The 19,670-nt window shown below is 46.5% G+C and overlaps 1 protein-coding gene across 1 annotated transcript; it reads right to left on the bottom strand.

Annotated features, from left to right (window-relative positions):
• Positions 1–1,308: 1,308 nt before the first annotated feature.
• ARHGEF4 (Rho guanine nucleotide exchange factor 4) lies at positions 1,309–18,899 on the bottom strand. Its single transcript, XM_035888870.1, has 10 exons — positions 18,891–18,899; positions 13,795–13,974; positions 10,932–11,126; positions 9,738–9,917; positions 8,912–9,144; positions 7,463–7,592; positions 6,466–6,597; positions 5,182–5,425; positions 4,411–4,488; positions 1,309–3,089 (listed from the first exon to the last, which is right to left on the bottom strand). The coding sequence occupies exons 1-10, from the start codon at positions 18,897–18,899 to the stop codon at positions 2,932–2,934; spliced, it is 1,539 nt and encodes a 512-aa protein (XP_035744763.1). The 3' UTR covers positions 1,309–2,931.
• Positions 18,900–19,670: the final 771 nt, after the last annotated feature.

Raw genomic sequence — 19,670 nt, 5'->3', positions numbered from 1 at the left:
CATCCCCAAGTATTGATGCACTGCCTTCTCAAGCGTAGCGACCACTGTTCTGTTTCTCAGGTCAAGGTGAGAGGCCCAACGGTCCCAAGATTGTACTTTTGGCTGCCCAAGTTAGGCTGCATCTGCCAGCCATTCCTGCAGTAGCCTACATGCTGGCTTTCCCAGCTGCTGCCTGCCACAGGAGACCAGTAACAGTTTGTGCTGGGTCTGGTCCCTGTGGGGCAGCCCCTCAAGGCGCTGCTGCCCTGCCAAGCCCCATCTTCACCCCACCCAAGCTGCATGGAGTGACAGGGCAGGGGGCTGTGGGTCTCCGTGTCTGTGCAGCCATCTGTCTGTATGTACATGTCTGTCCATCTGTGTTGTCTGTATCTGTCCCTGTGCCTGTCTGTCCATTTTGATGTGTCTCTCCATCTGCTCATCCATCTTTCTGTCCATCCATGTGTCCATCAATCTGTCTGTCCTCCTGTCCATCCGTGTGTCCCTGTCCATGTCCCCATCCATCTTTCTGTCTATCTGTGTCCATCGCTCTGTGTTGATGTGCCCCTCCAGCTGTCTGTCTGTGTCTGTCCATGTGTCCAGCTGTCCATATCTGTGTGGCCATCCAGCTGTCCATCCATGTCCATGTGTTTGTGTGTCCATCCATCTGTCCATCCGCCTGACCATCCATCTGTCAGCCCCTGCCCATCTCCTCTGCCAGTCAGTCTCAGTCCCTCTCAGTGTCACAGCCAGTCGCTGCCTGTCTCTACCAGTTCAGTCTGCCTGCCAGTCAGTCTCAGTGAGTCTCTGCCAGCCCCTGCCCCTCGCTTCCAGTCTCTGTCTCTGCCAGTTGCTGCCCCTCACTACCAGTTGCAGTCTGTGCCAGTCTCTGCCAGTCAGTATCAGTGAGGCACTGTCTCTGCCTGCCAGTCCCTGCCTGACTCAGTCAGTCTCTGCCTGGCCCTGCCTGTCAGTTGCTGCCAGCCCCTGTCTCCCTCTCTCTGCCTGTTTCTGCCAGTCTCGGGACAGTCAGTCAGAGTCGCTGTCAGTCTCTGCCCGTCACTGCAGCTCTCTGCCTGTCAGTTGCTGCCAGTCGCTGTCTCTGCCAGTCACTGCCTCCCCCTGCGCCCCCCTCTCAGCCTTTGCCAGTCGCTGCCCATCTCTGCCCCTCAGTGTCTCTCTCACTGTGCCTCCCGGCGCCCCCCACCTCACCCTCTCTGCTAGTGTCTGTGTGTCTCTCTCTTGCTGTGTCTGTCTGTCTGTGTGTCACATCTCCAGTAGAGTCCAAAGGAAGCCTTTGTTGAGGGCAACCTCCTAGCATGGCTTCTGTTGATTAGTGGGGTTTTTTTAAGCTGCAAGAGCAGAATCTCTACAGTGACTTTGAAGAAAAACAATTTCACACAGATAGACATGTTGGAGACAAACACAGGCTGAGAGTTACTTTGACAAGTTTCTTTATGAAATTAAAGGTTGCCCCTGGTCTAGGGGGGAGATATAGTGCAAGAATGACTTTATACATGCTACTGAATTCAGATATCCCTGGGTGACCAGACTTTGGTCAGCTACAGCATGAACAGACACTGGACTCTGAGCTCTGCAGACAGCGCTCACTCACACTAGCAGCGTGTTGGAATGAGCGGGTGTCTTCCTTCCAGCGTCACAGGATGGCTCCTAAGCTAGGGAATTCAGTCAGTATGGCTTCCGACTCTGGCTATGGTAAGGCAAATATTTCCTTTTGATAACCAAGGTTTAAATGAGGCCACAGTTTGAAACTTGGGTACTTAAAGTGAGGCTTTTAATGCCAAATTCAGGCCTTTTTTAAGTGGCTTTCCTTTTTTTTTTTTTAAAGGTGTCAAAAACCTGTAGTAATACCCCTTGAAGTGAGGGTATGTGAGAGTTTGCATAACAACCATGGTTTTAGTCTTTCAGAGTTGAACTGTAGACTCTGACCTCTGGGGAGATGGGTTTCCAAATATTGACCTTTCTTTAAAGAAACCAAACCAAAAAAAAAAAACCCCTCAAAAAAAACCCAGACAAAACAGGCATCGAGTTAACAACATCTGACAAGAACAATTACAGACTTACAAAATACACAGTTCTGATTTTTACCATAAATAAAACACATTACAAACAATGAGCATTTTCATTGGCCAGGAAATATGGCAGAATGATGGAGAGACGAGAATCTAAGGAGTTGAGTACAGTATTAATTAGGCACATTTTTTTCTAACTGATGTAACTCAAACCCACTAGAGAGATTCTTGACCTTTACTCATGCTGCAGGTTGATTGGCACAGATTAATGTACAATATGGTTTATCAGTGGTGTTGAACTAAGGGAAAGAAAAAGGTCACAGTGCAATACTCACTGTTGTCCTGTCTGAGTGCCTGCAAAGGCTAACTGAATGAGTTAGACGTGTGTAGGAGGATCGTGTCTCTCAGAAAGGTTGGGAGTGGGGGTGGGCAGAGAGCAGAAGGGTTTATCCCTCCATGGAAAATGTATAATGTCAGTGACTCCAAACCGTCGTTCTGAGCACGTCAGTGGAGACGGAGCCAGCAGGTGTCTCGCTGCCATCCCCTCGCTGGCAGTTGCCAGACAACAGTGGTGGTCACAGCGGGAAGGAGTGAGTCGAAGTACAGCTGACAGGTAAAATTTTTTCAGATGAGACACGTCAGGCTCCCTCCTGTGATCTCTCCCTGGAAGTTTGCCTCCTGGGCACTGTGCAAGGCTGGCTCAATGGGACTGGCACAAATGCACACCTGTGTGCAAGCGCACACACAGCATCTCACCTCAGAGCCAGTGCAGTCAGTCGGTCTGCAAAATAAATAGGGAAGGCAGGAGCACGTGTGCCATCCTCTGTAAACAAAGGATTGGAAGAACCTGGACTCCACTTCCCAGGACTGACAGATAAAGTGCTTTCTCAGAAGGGGTTCAGGCACAAACACGGGGCTGCCCTTATTTCCGGAAGGGCGTCAGCCTGCTGATGTTCTGCCAGAAGTTCGAGGGCTTGCGCTTAGGCTCTGCCAGCATGAAGACTTGCTGCTGAGGCAGCGTAGTAGGCAGGGTGGGATGCTTCTGACGCATCAGAAAGTCATAGTATGGCCTGGCGACAGCTGTGGTGACACGGAGAAGGGAAAGCATGTTAGTTGAGCACAGCTCCCATCCCCACCCTGTCCAGTCCCCTTAAAGCTGCAGGGGGGTGAGTTGGGTTTGTCTGTTACTCTTCCTTTCAGCAGTACTTTAAAAAGCTGATGCTGTGGGAGTCCCAGAAATGCGAAGCGAAACTGGCAGCTGTTCTGTCACCACTACAGCAGGGCTCGAGAACTGTAGCTTGTCATTAGTGACAAACTCAACCGGTGACTTTGGTTGTTCTGGGAGAAGCAGCTGATGTGCATGTGCCTCTGTTGCCTGTTAAAACTTCCTGCACTGGATTTCTGAGTCTGGCTTAGACTAAGCCAGTGCTTAGTCTGTGGACAGGGCAGGCTTATGGGGCCACCTCTACTGCTTCGCCCCAAGAACTCTGCTCTGCTAGAGAGGTCTGGCCTCCTTCCAAACCTCTCTGTTTGCAACCAAATCTTACGCCCTGACTTGTTTTGAAATTTAGCCAAGCTTTCTTACTGGAGACCTGGCTAGGATTTAACTGCTGGCCAGCACTCCCAAGAGGAAGCAGTTGCCTCTCTGTGGGTCCAGAGGAAAAGCGAGTGATATAATCTCCTCTGGATATAAAGAGGGGTGGTGGCAACACGAAGTGGCATGGCAGGACTCTTCAGCTGACAGTGCTGTGGGCACAGGAACCTTCCTTTCTGTTGCTTGAGTTCACACTCCCCTAGCTGCTGCTAAATCTTCCTTGTCTCTTTAAAGTTTTAACAAACAGCACTGTCAGTGAGCTGGGTACCTACCCATGGCCTTCCGCCAAAATCACAGGTTTCAAAGCATCTGCCACAGGCACAACTGCCCAGGCAGGAACACTCCCTGGTGCAGTGACCTTTTTGGACCCTCTTTGCATCATAGAATCATTTAGGTTGGAAAAGACCTTTAAGATCAAGTCCAATCACTACTCGTGGGGTAACTACAAAATTTAATCTTGTCTTTTTGCAAAGGGAATGCCATACTGCTTGGAGAGCCTGGCTTCTGGGGTGAGGCTGTGAAGTAGCCTTCGAACAGACACTGCCTGCTTGTACCTGACTCTGATTCCTGGCATAGCGCTCAGCAATAAGGTGCAAAGCAGCTCTCCTGTAGTTAGGAATAGTTTCCTGGCTCCAGCCATCTGAATCTGCCAGGGGCTATGCTGCAGATTGTAACATTGGAGCTCACCATCTGTCCTTCTCAAGAGTTTGTTAATGCCACTCCATTGAAAATATTCCCATATAGTAAATGTAGAACCACCCCCCACCCCCAGTTCTAGCAGCCTTTATCTGTTGAGGTGTGACTCACCCTTAGGCTTCCCAGTGTGGTGCTGCTTGCTGGCATTCAGCATTGCCTGCTTTTTCTGCACCTCTGTGATTGAAAAACCTTGAAGATAAAACAGAGTTTGTCAGCAGCAGGTCATCATTTTGTATCTCAGGGGAAGACACTGGCATAGACAGTCAGGGAAACACGGAGGTAGGAAAATGCCTGAGGTTAGAGGGCACAGCTAAAATTACTCCCAAAGCTGGAAGGGGCACGTACTGCCCCCAGCCCGGGCTGCCCTGCACACCTCTCCCTACCTCTCACACAAGTTTTACCTCTTCCCCTTCCTGCCATGCCTTGCTGAGTGGAGAAGCCAGTCCAGACCCACTGTGGTTCACATCACATTAGATGCACATGTCTGCGTTAAGCAGCATTTGGACAAAACAATGAAAACCCTCTCTCCCACTGAGAACTCTTTACTGAATGTGTTTTGTATAGATATTGCCAAGTTGTGCACTCACACTATACTGCAAAATAACAGGAGCTGTATGGGATATATTGACTGTTTTGTCAGCCCTGCCTGATTAAAGACACATCAGGCTCCCTGAGGACAGACTTCAGTGTCTGCTCACAGTGGTTTGTATTTTTTTCAATTCCACAGATTCATTCAGAATGTGCAATTCAGCAGCCCAGAGCTAGAGTGGAGCATGGACTGGCTTCCCCCCGTCACTCCTATGCATTGGCTGGTGGTTAAAAAATGAAGAAAAAAACCAAACCCAAACCACCCACTGCCTCACAGCATTTCTCTTCCCATACCTGTCTCCTGGTCGAGCTGAACCTGCCTCCTTTCATTCTCAAATGCCTTCAGCCAGCGCTGTTTCTGCTCAGGCTTTTTTGCACAGAATAAGTGGACTTCCTCAGTGTCTTGGCAGTGCAGCTTAAATGCATTTTTCACACTGATATTGAAGTCCTTGTCCTTCCCATCTTCTACATCCAGTATTTCCATATCATCCATGTTGATCCGACTCTTATAATACAAGATGTCCCGGCGCAGAAGGTCCTATAAGAGAGATCACACAGACGTTAGTTACTGTTCCTGTCCTGTCCCTTGAACATTTGTTTTCTTTGATACAATGAAGTAATTTAATCTTCCTGGCAGTTGTTAAAGTCCTTGGAGAAAAAAAAAAAATGATGCTGCATTTGAATCTATGGAATTGCAGAGTGCTAAGCTCCTGTTGACACCGTTGGCAGTGAGGGGAATCACATTGTTTCTTAGAGTGGTGGAGTCAGGATAGGCTGGCATCTGCTGTTGCGGGATACCAGCTGCCCCGAGGAGCAAGCTTGTGTTCTTACACATGATCCCAAATCCTCATTAAGCCAGTGTCAGAAAAAAGTAAAAGCAAAAAAAAAAAAAAACAAACCAAAAAACCAACTAATTAGCTTTGGGGTTTTGTGTTGACCATAAAAAGTAAATTTGAGAGCAGTGATACAACAGTGCAGTTCTCATGCCTAAGTTACTTGGAGCTACCTGTATGCGACGGATTATGCAAAAAAATTGGCACGTTCAGTTCTGAAATTCCAACAAAAGACACCTTTCATTTGCTCTGCGAAGGAAGATTTCTTTTATTACTTAGGTTATGAAAAATAGCATGAGCTGTACTTACAGGCTCACATATGATGATAATATGGTCCTATTGACTGTCAAGGCCCACAGCCCTTCATCAGAGTTGCAGTTACCTTCTGAATAAAATACTAATCTCATGTGGCAGTGCAGTTAAAAAAAAAAATTAAAAGACAATGGGTGACAATGCTTACACTTGAGTTGTACAAAATAAACTCATACACTGACAGTGTAATGCTTTCCTCTCTTACTATAAGAAGTAGGCCAGTAGTTAGTTCCTGTAGGTTATTGGTGTGCTCAGGTGCACAGAACACACCGCGATGTTGGAGAAGAGATTGCAACAAATGCACATAAAAATCCCTGTGCCGGAGGCACATATGATGCCAGTAAGTACTACGGAAACAAAGGGGTAGACAAGGACTTACTCAAATACTTTAGCATTGTAACATATAGCATTTGTGCCTGGCTAGCGAGGTTACCTTCTTGCAGCAGACAAGCTGGTGATCAAAAAGGAAGAACATCCTCTGTTGGCTCTTGGCTTGAGGGTGGGAGATTTTGGTTAATTCCCCGGAATAGATGAGTTCTGAGCTTCTGATGAGGACATCTTCACCCTGAGAACAGCACAAAGAACAGGTTGGTCTCAGCCATCTGAAAACAGGGGAAAAGAAATAAGCCTGTAGTCTCATAGGAGAACCTCAGCTTGGCTGAGGGGCCTGAATTCCTGCTTTTTTTCTGCTGATGAAACTCTTCTGGGAATGAGAGGGGGCCTCTGAGCTCGAGGACAGTCCTCACATCAGGGAGACACTATGCCCTTGGCACCCAGGGAATGGGAACTGAATTTGTTAAGAACAGTCTGCTCAGGGCAACTGATCCATCCTTGACATTAAAGGAGGCATATAAGCAGAGGGCTGAGAATTTAGCCTTACATCCTTGGGGAAGGAGATAGTCTGGTTTTATTGAGTCTAGGATTTAGAAAATTAGTAGCTTTGTTTCTTTTATTTAGCAATTTTTTTTTAATGAGTCTACAGGGAACCTTGGCTTCCTTTGCCACTACATCAGTGCTTGCCTTTCTGCCAGAATAACGTGGCTTATTAAGCATTAAGGGGCAATTCTGCCCATCTTGAGAGTTTGAAATCACTCAAGATAAAATGGGGGGCAAGAAGAAAATAATAGGACTTCACCAACCTACATGCTAGTTTTATTCTGCAAGAAAAGTGAGGAAGCAAAAATGCCTGGGAACATGCAAAGGCAGCTGGTCTGGCTGGGTTATGTGCTAGACCTTTTCAACTGTACTGGAGGATCACATCTGTTTAAATAAAACACACACACACAGGGACACAGGGGAGCAGCAGAACTGAGGCAGGGCTAGACAGTAATCCTCACGAAGATCTTGCTGTAGGCAGAAGCTGTTGCAGGTTGGGGTGGCAGGGGGGGCAACACAGAACATTCAATTCATGGGGAAAGTAAGTCTCTTACCTCCCAGTCTTCTATCGAGCTCTGCCACTGAGCAATTTTGTCAATGTTCTCCAGCCGCCGCTTTCTCTCATTGATGAGCCGAGCAACGTTCTTCATGGCATTTAAGGCAGCTTCGACATCTTTAAAATCCCTAGGGTAGGGCAGAGGTGTTGGCATGACAAAATGACACATGCTTATTGTACCTACACTCTGAAGGAGGGCAGTCTACCATCCTCTAGGGCTGGAGAGCAGAAGGCATGAGTTCCATTGCAGTTATCCCAGCTGGCTTACACTGGAAGTCAGATGTACGTGTTTCTGCAGGCAGCTCTTCAGACCTGTGCTGGTTTTGAGGCACAGACTATAGTCTTGTAACAAATCCAGGCCCAATTTGTGGTTTGTTGTTTTTTTTTTTTTTCCCCTCAATTTAATACAATGTTGTAACAAATCCAGGCCCAATTTGTGGTTTGTTTTTTTTTTTTTTTCCCTCAACTTAATACAATATATTCTTAATGCCACTTTTTTCATACAGGGACTGGTTCTGTCACGCATAGGTAAGGCAATTCGTCAGTAACTGGCTTCATTCCAAATATGAGCTGATGGTTTATCTGGAAGGGTAGGACAGAAGTTGCTCTGCACTCCCCCCCACACCATCTGCTGCCATCGCTATCTCTGCTGAGTTCAGAGTAGCTAGGAAGGAGCTGTTCTGCACAACTCGTCCCCAATGCAATTTTAAAAACATCTGTATACTGCATTAAGGAGCTTTCTGTTAAGAGGTCAGCTTCAGAACAACATGCTTATAGATTAATAAAACCATTCTGAGAGATAGCAGTGCTGTAAGTAGGAAGGACCACTATCAACCCTTTAATACAGAGTTCTCACATTTTATTTCTGTAGCTAATTATTCAGGTGCTTGATTGACAGTTATTTGAGCCGAGGGCAGTGCATTCACCCTGAAATGGAGGAACGGATTTGGAGGCTTCTGCACTAGTGCTGAAGAGGCACCAAGTGTGCATGGCTTGATTGCTGTAGGCCACGACTTTCCACTGGGGAAGCACGAGGGAAAATCCACGACTACCACTCAGCCCTGACGTGCTATGGTATAGTTACGTGGACATTTTGGGGTATATTCAACCAGTGCTTCTGGAGGCAAAGTTTTCAACACCACCACCAGACACATTTAACTCCAAATTACGTGTGTGCTGGTATCACAGAAATGTGGGCCAAATAAAATAGAAAAGTACTATTAATAAGGTGAACCTTGCAACTCCAGGCCTGTGACAGGAAAGCCTAGTGCTACTGTAATGGAAAATTATGTATTGGGTAGAAAAATACATTTTTCCCTCATTTCTACAAGGTAACAGAAGAATCGTAGCATCGACTGCTCTTGGCAAGCTGCCCTCAATGCATGATTCTGCATTAGTCCCTTTCCACGAGACCCGTCTCGCCCCTTTCCCTCGCCACCATGCTGACCTGTGTTGGGGGTTGGTGTATTTGAGCAGTTCAGCCAGTTGCAGTGGATATTTGCAGATTTTCTGCACGGGAGTCAGCAGAAACCCATCCAGAGAGATGTCAATCATCTTCTGCAGCAGGCGGCAGGCTTCGAAGAAGTAGACGTACTTGTTAACTTTGGCAAGGCGGGACAGCTCCATGCAGGCATTGGGGTGGTTGTTGCAGTATTCAGAGTATATCTGAAACTCTGTTTGCTGCAAGGGAAAGGAAGGGATTTACCGTCTGTGTTCTGTAGGGGGATGGCCTGGCTCAAACTGGAGTTCCCTGTGTAGGTCCTACTCTATCACCTGGGGCTGTTTGGTAATTTGTATCCTCCCCACACTTTGCAGCCCGGAGACCTAAAGCTGGGGATGGGCAGGATATATTATGAGTTACAGCACATGCAGCTTATTGGAGAGACCAAGACATTTCCATGTATTCTGCTGACTGTTTTTAATGACTGGATCAGCAGTTGCCGATCCTGCACTGACCTGAAAATACCATAGCTGTAAACTCGGGTCCAGGTCAAGATTTGGAAACTTCCTACATTTCTGTGTAAAGTAGCACAGTCTAGCAGGGAGTACAGTGCTAAGCAGCTGAGGCACTTTGAAAATGTTCTTTCCACAGCCATAAGAGCTAGAGGATGCTTGGTTGGGAGGTGGATAGTGGTTGAATGGGGGCAAGGGGGTGTTTAATTTGGTTGTGTGGGGTTTTTTAAATAGAGCTTCAGTTCTGTCAGATGAATTTTAAATCCTCTGGCTTAATCCATGCTCAGCTACCCCTTTCCTGTGAAGTCAAATTTACTTACATATTCCAAGAAGCATGAGCCAACCTCACTCAAATGTGGGTGGTCTTTGTTGAATTTCTTCTCTAGTGCTTTAACAAATTTTTTCTGGCACCTGTAGATGTCCTCAATATTCCCAAAGATTGTCTTCAGCTGTTCTTCTGTAAACATGTCGGCTCTTTTGCGGCACTGCTTAATGTAACCCTAGGAGGAAACCAAATTGGAAAGCTTCCTAGACATTTGCTCCATGGCTTTGGTTATCAACAGAAAACCCCGTGGTCAGTTGTACACCAGGTTTCTGTACCCCCTTCCTGCATAGGTGCATCCATGTTTTAGCTATTATTTATTCTAATGCCACCCAAAACATGGTAGAAATAGAAACCAACTACTGCTACATCACTGCCTTAAACGATACTGTAATCCACGCTTGAAGGAGTCGCAGAGCTGCTTTCTCTCCTTTTAAAAACACCTTTATCTGCCTGCAGGCTACAGTTCTGACTCCACCACTGATCCACCAATAGATTTAGGCCAATTAAATCCAGTTGCAGATCTGCTTTGGATGCCATGTTAGGAAACGCGTGGTTGACTCAAGGGGACCAAAGGACACAGCGGGGCACTGCAGGGGGAAAGGCTTGTTTGATAAGCATGTGCTGCTTTGCCCCAGCTGGCTCTCCTGGAAAGCACTACATTTTTGTGTCATTTCAGTGAAGAACTATGTTCCTGCAAAACTCTTTTCAATTACCTTCATTTACCCCAGCGCATATGACAGCATGTCTCTTCTGGAAGAAGTGTCGCAATACTCTGCATATTTGCAAGTGAAAGACCTAATTGGCTGAACATCCCCCAGTTGTTTTGATCTGAGCATGACTTGCCTGAAGGCTGGAGTTGCTGATTATATTACCTCAGAACATATATTAAAGAGGACAGCAATGCTAGACATTTACTTTTCTCTGGCTTGGGAAATTGAATTAATTCCATTTAACCTGAGCCCAAGTGGGTGCTCCAAGTACAGAGGCATTTGGGATATTGCTGTAATGAATTGTCCTCTGTTTTCTGAGCATGCAGCACCATTTAGCAGAGCAGGCTCTGATGGAAATACAGTCTCGTTTTCAGAAAAGAAAATTTACCTGCTTCGGGCAACTCTCTGGGCAAGAACGGGACATACTCTACTATCCTTCAGACAAGTTCTGACATTCACGTCCCCCTTTATCCCGTTACCTCACAAATGTCCTTCAGGTGCTTGATATAGTCTCGTTCTGTGCTTATGATCTCATTGATGACATTGGTCCTCATTTGATCTTTGGTGGTCTGCCCCATCCCAAAGCGGCAGGTGCCACTGCTGGAGTCGTCCTCTTTGCCACCCTCTACCTTCAGGGGATAATCTTCCATGGGTTCATCCTGGTTTACTCGCAGCTGTGCCAGACACACAAGATGTTCACCATTTGTATTGCTAAACACAACTCTTCCAAGGGAAAGATGTTCGGGACAGCTGACTGAATGGCAGACAACAATTGAGCTAGGATAAGGAGTGAAGAGGGCTGCTACGTGTATGTTACTTGTAAAGATATTTTCCCCCTGGGGAAGCCAAGGCTAGACAGTTAGTTTTGGGAGGGTACTTTCAAGACATGTGACAGCTGCTCCTACTGTGGGACATGGGTGGTTTTAAGCAGGCGTCTCCTGTAGGCAGAAGTAACAGGAATCATATGGAGTCCTCTGGGAAGAATACATACAAAATCAGGACAGGAGATGTTTTTTCCAGTGAAATCTGCTTAGGTGCTTGGGAGGAGGCTCTTAGGGAGGGAGTGAGGAAACCACTAAATAGTTGCTTTTTTTTTATATAGCTTTATCATTGTTCTTGTACTGTAAATAACAGATGGCCTCTCAGTATCTGCTTCCCCAAGACTATTTAAAGATAATTTGTTAATATAAAGCTGATACAGATGCCAGCGGGCATAACATGTGGTAAGGAATGGCATTACATTACAGGGCGGTGTGTGAAACCCGTGCTTCCTTCATAGTGGCCATCAGATGGCAGCACAGCATGAGCAGGGAAAAACATCAGCGTTTTGTAGGCACAGCGTCCTTCCGAGCCTGTACTGCCAACAGCAGCAAAGCACCTTTGTTAACAGCAGGCAAATATCGGTGCTTTTCGCCTGTGAGCTTTCTTTTATGTAGTAGCATCGCAGCTGTTGGAGTGCCCATGGAAATATTTTGTACACAGCACAGAGAAGTGAAAAACACTGAAGTGGGAACATGCATAACTATAGGCATTTTTAATACAATGACACAGAACTGCTTTAAACTTTTAATGTAGTTTGTTCTAGGCAGGATTACTTACCACTTGATACACATGTACACATTAAAATAGTGCATACGCACCCCTTGTCAGCATAGGCATAGATTACATTCACTCACTGTTTACAGATGGTGAAGCCCTCAAGATGTGCAGTCCTGGTTTTCCTTCACTCACATCGGCTAGTCTTAAACTCAGACCTTGGCCTGAAATTTGTGTGGAGTAACTGAGAGACCTGGAGATTTATCCAAGTCCCCAAACATGCCAGCCTTCCCAGCAGTAAGCTTGAGACCCAGGGATAATTAGCAGGAAAACTTTGCTCAGATGCTTGAGTAAGTGCTGTAATTACTGCTAAAAGAACCTGATACTCTGCATCCCTAACAGCTAGCATTAGTCAGCTTTCCTCTGAAACACTATCACAGGTTTTTGCCAGACAGGACAACAATTCAACTTAGCAGTAACATGAAAGAAAAAAAAAAGGCCTGTGTTTTGATTGTGAAAAAAGCAGTTCCATCCTCACCAGTGCCGAGAGTTTGGTCCTAGTAACATTGCTTGCAAAAACATCCTCCGTTCATAATAGTTACCCAGCTGACACTGTCTCCTGCAGTCTATAACAAAGCATTTCAAAACTTTTATAGCACTCTCTGCCCCACTTCTCTTAGAACTTTTGCTACAGATGCCAGGTCACCTCATATCATGTCCTTTCGTGCTTCACCTGGTTTTGGGTCACTTGTGATCTGAAGTGACCCGGATAAGGAGCTGAAGGGCTGACAGTCTCTGTCCTTAGGCACCTAATTGCCTTTGCAGCACTGAGGAGCCTGCCCTGAAGTGGTGAAAGCAGAGTCAGGCATCCACACCAAGAGTCACAGCCCAAAGAAAGGAAAAAAGTCTTTCTGCTCACAGCAGGAAAGAAGTGCACAGCAGTTACCCAGACTCTGTTTTACTCTCCACTTGGACAGATAATTCAGATGTGTTTGTTTCAGAATGCTCTGCTGGTAGTGAATCCAACCTCTGCAGTATTCAGCCAGGACTGTCTGGGCTGTTCTATATATGGTCTTTGTAGCCAGCACTGGGGGAGAGCCTTGGCCCAAAAGCATCAAGTGTTTCATAGCTCCCCCTCATCAGCTGTCCCACATGATTTCCAAGACCTTTATTGTGTTTTTTCTCCTCCATTTTTAAATGCCTGGAATACAGTTCTGTGTGGTAGCCCAGCAGCCTGATGTTTTTAAAACTCCAGGCCTAAAAGAAGGTGCGTGTGAGAGTCAGGTGGCTGCATATTTTGGGATGTGGCATTGCACTGGACCCAGCACCAAACAGAAAGCCAAATTTGGTGCTCTGCTTATCCATACCATCTGAAGCGTATGCTAGAGTGAAGACCTCTGCCAGCTGCATCTGGGATTACTCTAGGAGAGTATTTGTTGTTCGCTCTTGAAGGGGATGCTGTGTGCTCAGGGACAAACCACCCAATATACACACAGGTCAACAGGAGCCCAGGCTGCAAACCACCATGCAGGGCAGCTCCCCAGCTTAGCTCCAGAGTCTGGAACTGAAACACCCTTGCCCTGATTTACTGATGTAAAGAGGGACTTCTCCACACTGGCAGCAGCTCAGCTGGAAGGGCCCTATATACTGTAGCCCTGTGTAGAGGAATAGTAACAAGACATGTTGAACCAACTATCTCTAGCAGTGCAAGTTCTCAGGAGTCACTACAGAACACTAAACCTGGAAAAAAAAAACCCCAAACACTAGGTGCTAATGGAGAGGCATAAAGAAACATCAAGCTCTTACCCGTACAAAGCTGGCTGGAAACCAGCCCTCGCTGTCCAGAATCCTCCCCCACCACCACTCCTTGTTGGTAGCATCCATTACTTCAATGACATCGCCAGCCTTGAATCCCAGCTCTTGGTCATCCATTGTGACATGGTCCCAGAGGGCTTCTGCATACACCACGCTGCCATCACTGATGAGCTGTGGACAGAGCCAGTAAAACTGTCAGCTCCCCCCAAGAAAGCAGCATGGTCTGCCACCGTGGCTGCAGCTTGGGCACCACTGCATTGGTAGAACAAGCATTGGGTAACTGTTTACTCCCCACGAGCAATGTGAAAAGGAGTTGGTACTAGTCTGGCAGTTGCTTTGACTGACCTTGCTCTCAACAGCATTTATTCAGAATCACTTAGACACAGTTCATTTACTACCATAAAGAACACAAATTTGATGTTCTGGAATTTCTTACTGGTGACTGCCTCAGCCAGCAAACAAGACTCAGTGGTATGCTGTTGGTGGAGGATGCTCCCGTGCTGCCAGTGCAGCCCTGCTTTGGAAAGCCTTGAAATAAAACCTTGAGCATCAATGTTTGAAGGCATACTTCAGAGCAGAAAGTATTCTGAGGCCTCAGAGCCAGTCTAGGGTGGATAGAGCCTGAAGCCTGTAAGGTGGTTAAACTTAGCACTTAAGCTACTTAAAATAAGTCTTCTGAAGAATTCAAATAATTATGCTGAGTGACAACGGTTATTTACTACATGTCCCACAGAGAGCCTACTCTAGGGAAAAAAGGACCCCCAGCAAGTAAAACAAAACTAAACCCATCGCAGATGGCTAGAGGCTGTGAGGGGGCTCTTGAACACAGTGATGATTGTGTCTGTAGGTGCCTGATTCCATTCTCAACCACTCATGCTTTAACTCTGGTGCAAGTAACACTTGGGACCTGTTGCAGTGGTGTATTTGTAACCTGGTCCTCCTGGCCACTACAACAGCAGTGCCTGCCTGATGCCCACAGATTTGTCCTGTCACATTCTCCTTTGAATTTCAACAACTACAGAGTTACACACACAGGCTTCTCGGGGCCTGAGCATGACTGGGACTGTTTGAACACCAAGGATTTCCCCAAGAAGGCAGAGCATATACTGGAGTCCTGCACTCAGCCATTTTGGAATGGCAGTGAAGCCTTATTTTTCTGCAGGAAAATGGTGTAATAATAAATTCTGGGAAGACAACAGAAAGAGCAGTCTGTGAGGCACAAGGGAGAACCAGTACGAAACCCACTATCCATGGTATATCTCACAACACTGCAGCACTGTCACCACAGCCGCATAAAGCACATGCCATCCATGCTGTGCACCTTAGGTTGCCTGGTCACACAGTTGTCTACTGCTCTGGGTTATTATTTTTGCCCCTCACCCAAGAAGAAAGACGCATTTTGTAAGAGAATGTCAGGATAATCGTGCATACAGTAAATCAAGAGAGAGTTAACAAGGCATTTGAAAGAAAATTCAAACACAGTCTGCCTTTGGATAGCAAATGCCCCTTCACTGAACCAGAAACAGCTTAATGCAGTATTTCCATTCTGAGAAAAATAGCAGGGTGATGGGGAAGGAGAGAATGAGTAGTTCCCACTTCTCTACATAGCCAGTGTGTCGGCACTCTCCACACTGCCTTTTATCAGCTGCCCATTGCTGTAGCAAAGCCCAGCAGGCAGGGAACATTAGGGACATGCTGCTGTCATACAGCCGGCCAGAGGCATGACGGGAAGGTAATCTGAGAGTTTAAACTCCTATACCAAGGACAGGCTTTGATCCCAGGGCAAGTAGAGAAGTAGTATCATCAGCCTCAGAAAACCAAACATCAAGAGAGTGGTGAACACACCACGCAGCAGAGGCAGCTACACCAAGTCAAATGGCAGGTATTTGTCCAAATGAGCTGTGGAGGGAAAGGATATTTGGGCTTGACGATTAATACATATAGCTGTTAGAGCCATGTGTGATGCTTTTTACACATAGTTCACTTAACAGGCATATTGCGTGCAGTTTGACAAGCTTGAAGCATGCTCAGCATTATAAATAAACTTTTTATTCTTATTTTTGAAACACCTGTAAGTCTTGTCAGGCTTCTAGACAGTTAGAGGTTTTAGCTTTCTAACATAAAGTAGTGATGACTAGAGTAGGGAAGAGAGTGGATGTAGAAGTGGGTATTTTTCCAAAATAAGCTAGCAGACTTAGTTACAGAACAGCAGCTGGGCTGTGGATGATGATGGATGTTAGCTACTCTCAGAAAAGAGCTCTGTTGCTACTTTGAGCAACCCACCTGCACACAACCCATCCATTTGCTTTAGCAGTCCAACTTCAGTGAGTAGTGACTGTATGGACCACGGGCTGAGCCCAGCAGCTCCCTTCTGCAGGAAGAGAAGAGCAGTAACAGGGTTATGGGATGGCTGGGGCTGAGTGTCTGGCCACCCCCATACAGAGGAGCTGGTTAATGCTGGTCTCAGACTGTTGGGGAGTCACCTGCACTTAGGTAAGTCCTACCACCAGGTCATGCCAGAGCTGCTGCCATACTATCCTGAGTTATGTATCCCTGTGGGCTGGCTCTTGCTCAGAAAACTGGCATATGCTAATAAATCTTTTGAAAGAGTGGCATTCAGCAGGCTTTTCAACATGCAAACTGTGACTAGCACTTAAAGAATGTGGCTATTTCTGGGGTAAAATACCTTTGCTGTGTGCTTAAATATGCCACTCTGAATCAGTGCTCTGCATGTGATGTGGCAGCAGCGCACACGCCACGACCATGACCATAGAGAGGCTAAATGGACTCCTCTGTAGCATTTTGATGATCACATCAGCAGCGCACCAGTGATGTGAAGGCATTAACACCTTACAGTACCAAGCTGTCAGATCCCGGTGTCTAGATGAGAAGGCAAGAGACCAAGCCCACCCCTAGCATTAACAGCATGCTAGGGTTGGGACATGCAGCTCACAAGAGGACAGAGCTCTCTCGGAGTCACCAAAAGCCATGCAACTGACTAGTGAATCCTCAGCTGGTATTTTAATCCATACACTAATATTAATATCTTAAATTTTCTCTGTTCAACAACAGCCATAGTGTGAAAATGATTTTCCAGATACAGAAGGTCACAACTGACCCATCACCAGCCAAATAGGCACAGGCAAGCAGAAAAGCCACTACCATAGACAGTTCTCGATTGAAAGTGTGACTAAAAAGACATCCAAAATACAGGCCAGGATTTGATTAATTGACACCAAGCACCACATTTGTAGGGAGGAATGATCAATCATTCATACACATTATACATTCGTGTAGCATTCATGATCACTTCATCTACGCTTTGGATTGTCTCAGTTGAGTGCAGCAGCACTTGAAACACCTCTGTGCCTGCAGGCTGACAGGCCCTGCCCGGTCTCCTCCCTACCCCACTTCAGGCTGTACTTGCCCATTGCGGGGCGGGCAGGAGAGCAGACGCAAACACTGAAAAGTGTTGAATGAACACCATGGTTGGTGCTCATTCCCCTGTTAGCTCTCAATCTGTACCAGTCTGTACCTCACACTATTTTTTTCAATTGTATCCAGTCCAATTCCTACACTGATACAGAAATACAGAATATACCCAGTGTAACAGTCCCTTTCCCAGAGCAAATACTACAGAGTAGCTCCAAGCCAAGACTGACATTTTCATGGCACAGAAGCGCCTATGGTGTTCCAGCTCCAGCTGGGGCAGAGCACACTGCCATGTCCTCTCTGAGGAGCATGCACTTACTGGGGAAAAAAGGGTTAGGACTCTTACTCCCTATCCCAGGAACGACAAAACACACCAGCAGATAAAAAGGTTTTCTGCAAAATGCGTTAGAGCATGGCACAATCAACCACCTATACTGTGAGAGCTGCTTATCTTCCTGATAAGTATGTATCAAAGGGAATGCTCACCATTTCCAAGCATGGCAGCTCCTAGGCTCAAAAGGCTCATTTTGCCACAGGTTTTGATCTTTGCAATTAAAGCAAGGTTTGAAAAACAGTTATTAATTTCCATATGAAACATTTATGTGCTGGCTTTGTAATATCAAGGACAACTCAGTACATGTTCTCAAGTGGCCCCAAACCAGTCTCTAGAAGAGAAACATTAGAAGACAGAATGCAAACCTAGCCACCCTACAGCTGCTCTAGCTGCTGCAGCTGGCAGCCGTGAAAACAAACAAAAATTGGCTATTTTTCTGTGTTTATAACAACATTTAAGTTTGTAGACAGCAGTGGCTGCCCAAAGGCAGTACTAACACTGATGCTTTGAAACTGAAAATCGACTTCAGCTCTAATACTGCATTGGCATTTCTGTGGAGCCGCTTTCCCTGCTGCCCGTGCAGCTACAGCCTCACTGCTCATTCACAAACATGGCAGATGCTAAGGGAAGGCGCTGGTAAAGCAGCACTTGTGCAGGTTGCTCAATGTCTCACAGGAAGATGGAGGAGGGAGGATTGCTGCATTGTTCCTCCAAGCAATGCCTATGCACAGGCTGCCAGAGAGACCCAGCCGGGGCTATGCACATAGCTGCCCCAAAGGAAGTCCGCAAATGTGGGCAAACAGATCTGGCATGCCAGGGCCCACATCTATGGGCTTGTTAGCATTCCAGATACTCGGTCCCTGTTTGTCTCAGGCTGGACGGTGTGACATGATGACCTCACACGTCCTGGTCTTGTTCTGACAGGAGCTCCAGGCAGTATTAACAGAGATAAAAGAACTCAACTTACAGAGGAGGGATGAAGACTCCTTCAGGAAATATTTATCTTTGAGCTACTTGGTTCCAACTGAATAAAATTTGAATAGCTTTCTCTTGATAATGTCAAGTACACTGGATCTTATAGAGCTAAAAAGTGAACCCAAGAGCATCAGAAGACACTGGGAACAGGACAGTTCAGGGAGAAGGTGCAAGTAAAATGGAATTTACCTTTCAGTTCTGTGACCCTAAACCAGACAGCTTCCATGAAGAGCACCTGAAACCAAGCCCTTCCTGCTTGCTTGTGAAGCCTGCATTCGTTGCTTGCCTCCTGTCCCCTCCACCCCAAACTTGTGCATTACTGACTGAAGCTGAACTGGGTCAGCACATCAAACATTTAAACCCTGCAACAGTCCTGACCCCAGAGGCAAAGCCTCCTCCCAGCTCCAGTTCCTTCACTCGTCACTTTGCTTCCAGAGCTTCTCCTCTGCCTTCTCTCATGCAAAGTACAGCAGAGGAGTTAAAGAAAAATTTTACTTCCACTCTTGCCCCAAGGTAGTGCTTCATTCACACAAATACTTATTTTTTTCTGAACGTGGGTAGAAGCCAGCTAGCCCCTCCCTTGAACTGAACCCATGGGGTAGTTTTCAAATCATCCTAACAGTTTGCTCTTGCTTCCTCTCAAAATTTTTAGCTTCACTGTTTAATGATGGACAACAGAGATTAAATTTATCTCATAGAGCTTTTGTCATCTGAACAGCAGACGTTTAGTCTGAATGAGTTATCTTGATTGTCTTTATGGAGCATCTCCCCTTTGTGGGGGGATGAGAGAGAGGCGCACCAGGGAGGGGTTCATCTTAGGCATCTATCTTAGCATGATGAATTAACTGAGCCCCTGGGGATCCTGTCTCCCTTCACTGCCAGGGAGGAATTTGGGCTAGCTAAGACTTGCTGCCTGGCTGCAGGGTGCCAGAACCACTGACAACTCCACAGCCACAGCAAACACTTCATTGCTTCTTGCCGCTCCTCTGTCTACGTGTTTCAGGATAACACAAGCCCTCCTTGCCACAGTGTGACACCAGACACGTGGCCCCACACAGGCAGTGGGTTGCATTCATTGCTTCAGAAGCACAGACCAGCACACCATGCCCCCAGTCAAGCCGTGCCC

The sequence above is a fragment of the Egretta garzetta genome, unplaced genomic scaffold (assembly GCF_000687185.1).
Source record: "Egretta garzetta isolate BGI_Z169 unplaced genomic scaffold, ASM68718v1 scaffold161, whole genome shotgun sequence".
NCBI lineage: Eukaryota > Metazoa > Chordata > Aves > Pelecaniformes > Ardeidae > Egretta > Egretta garzetta.
Note: the sequence above shows the minus strand (reverse complement) of the source record. Positions and strands in the feature narration are given on the sequence as shown.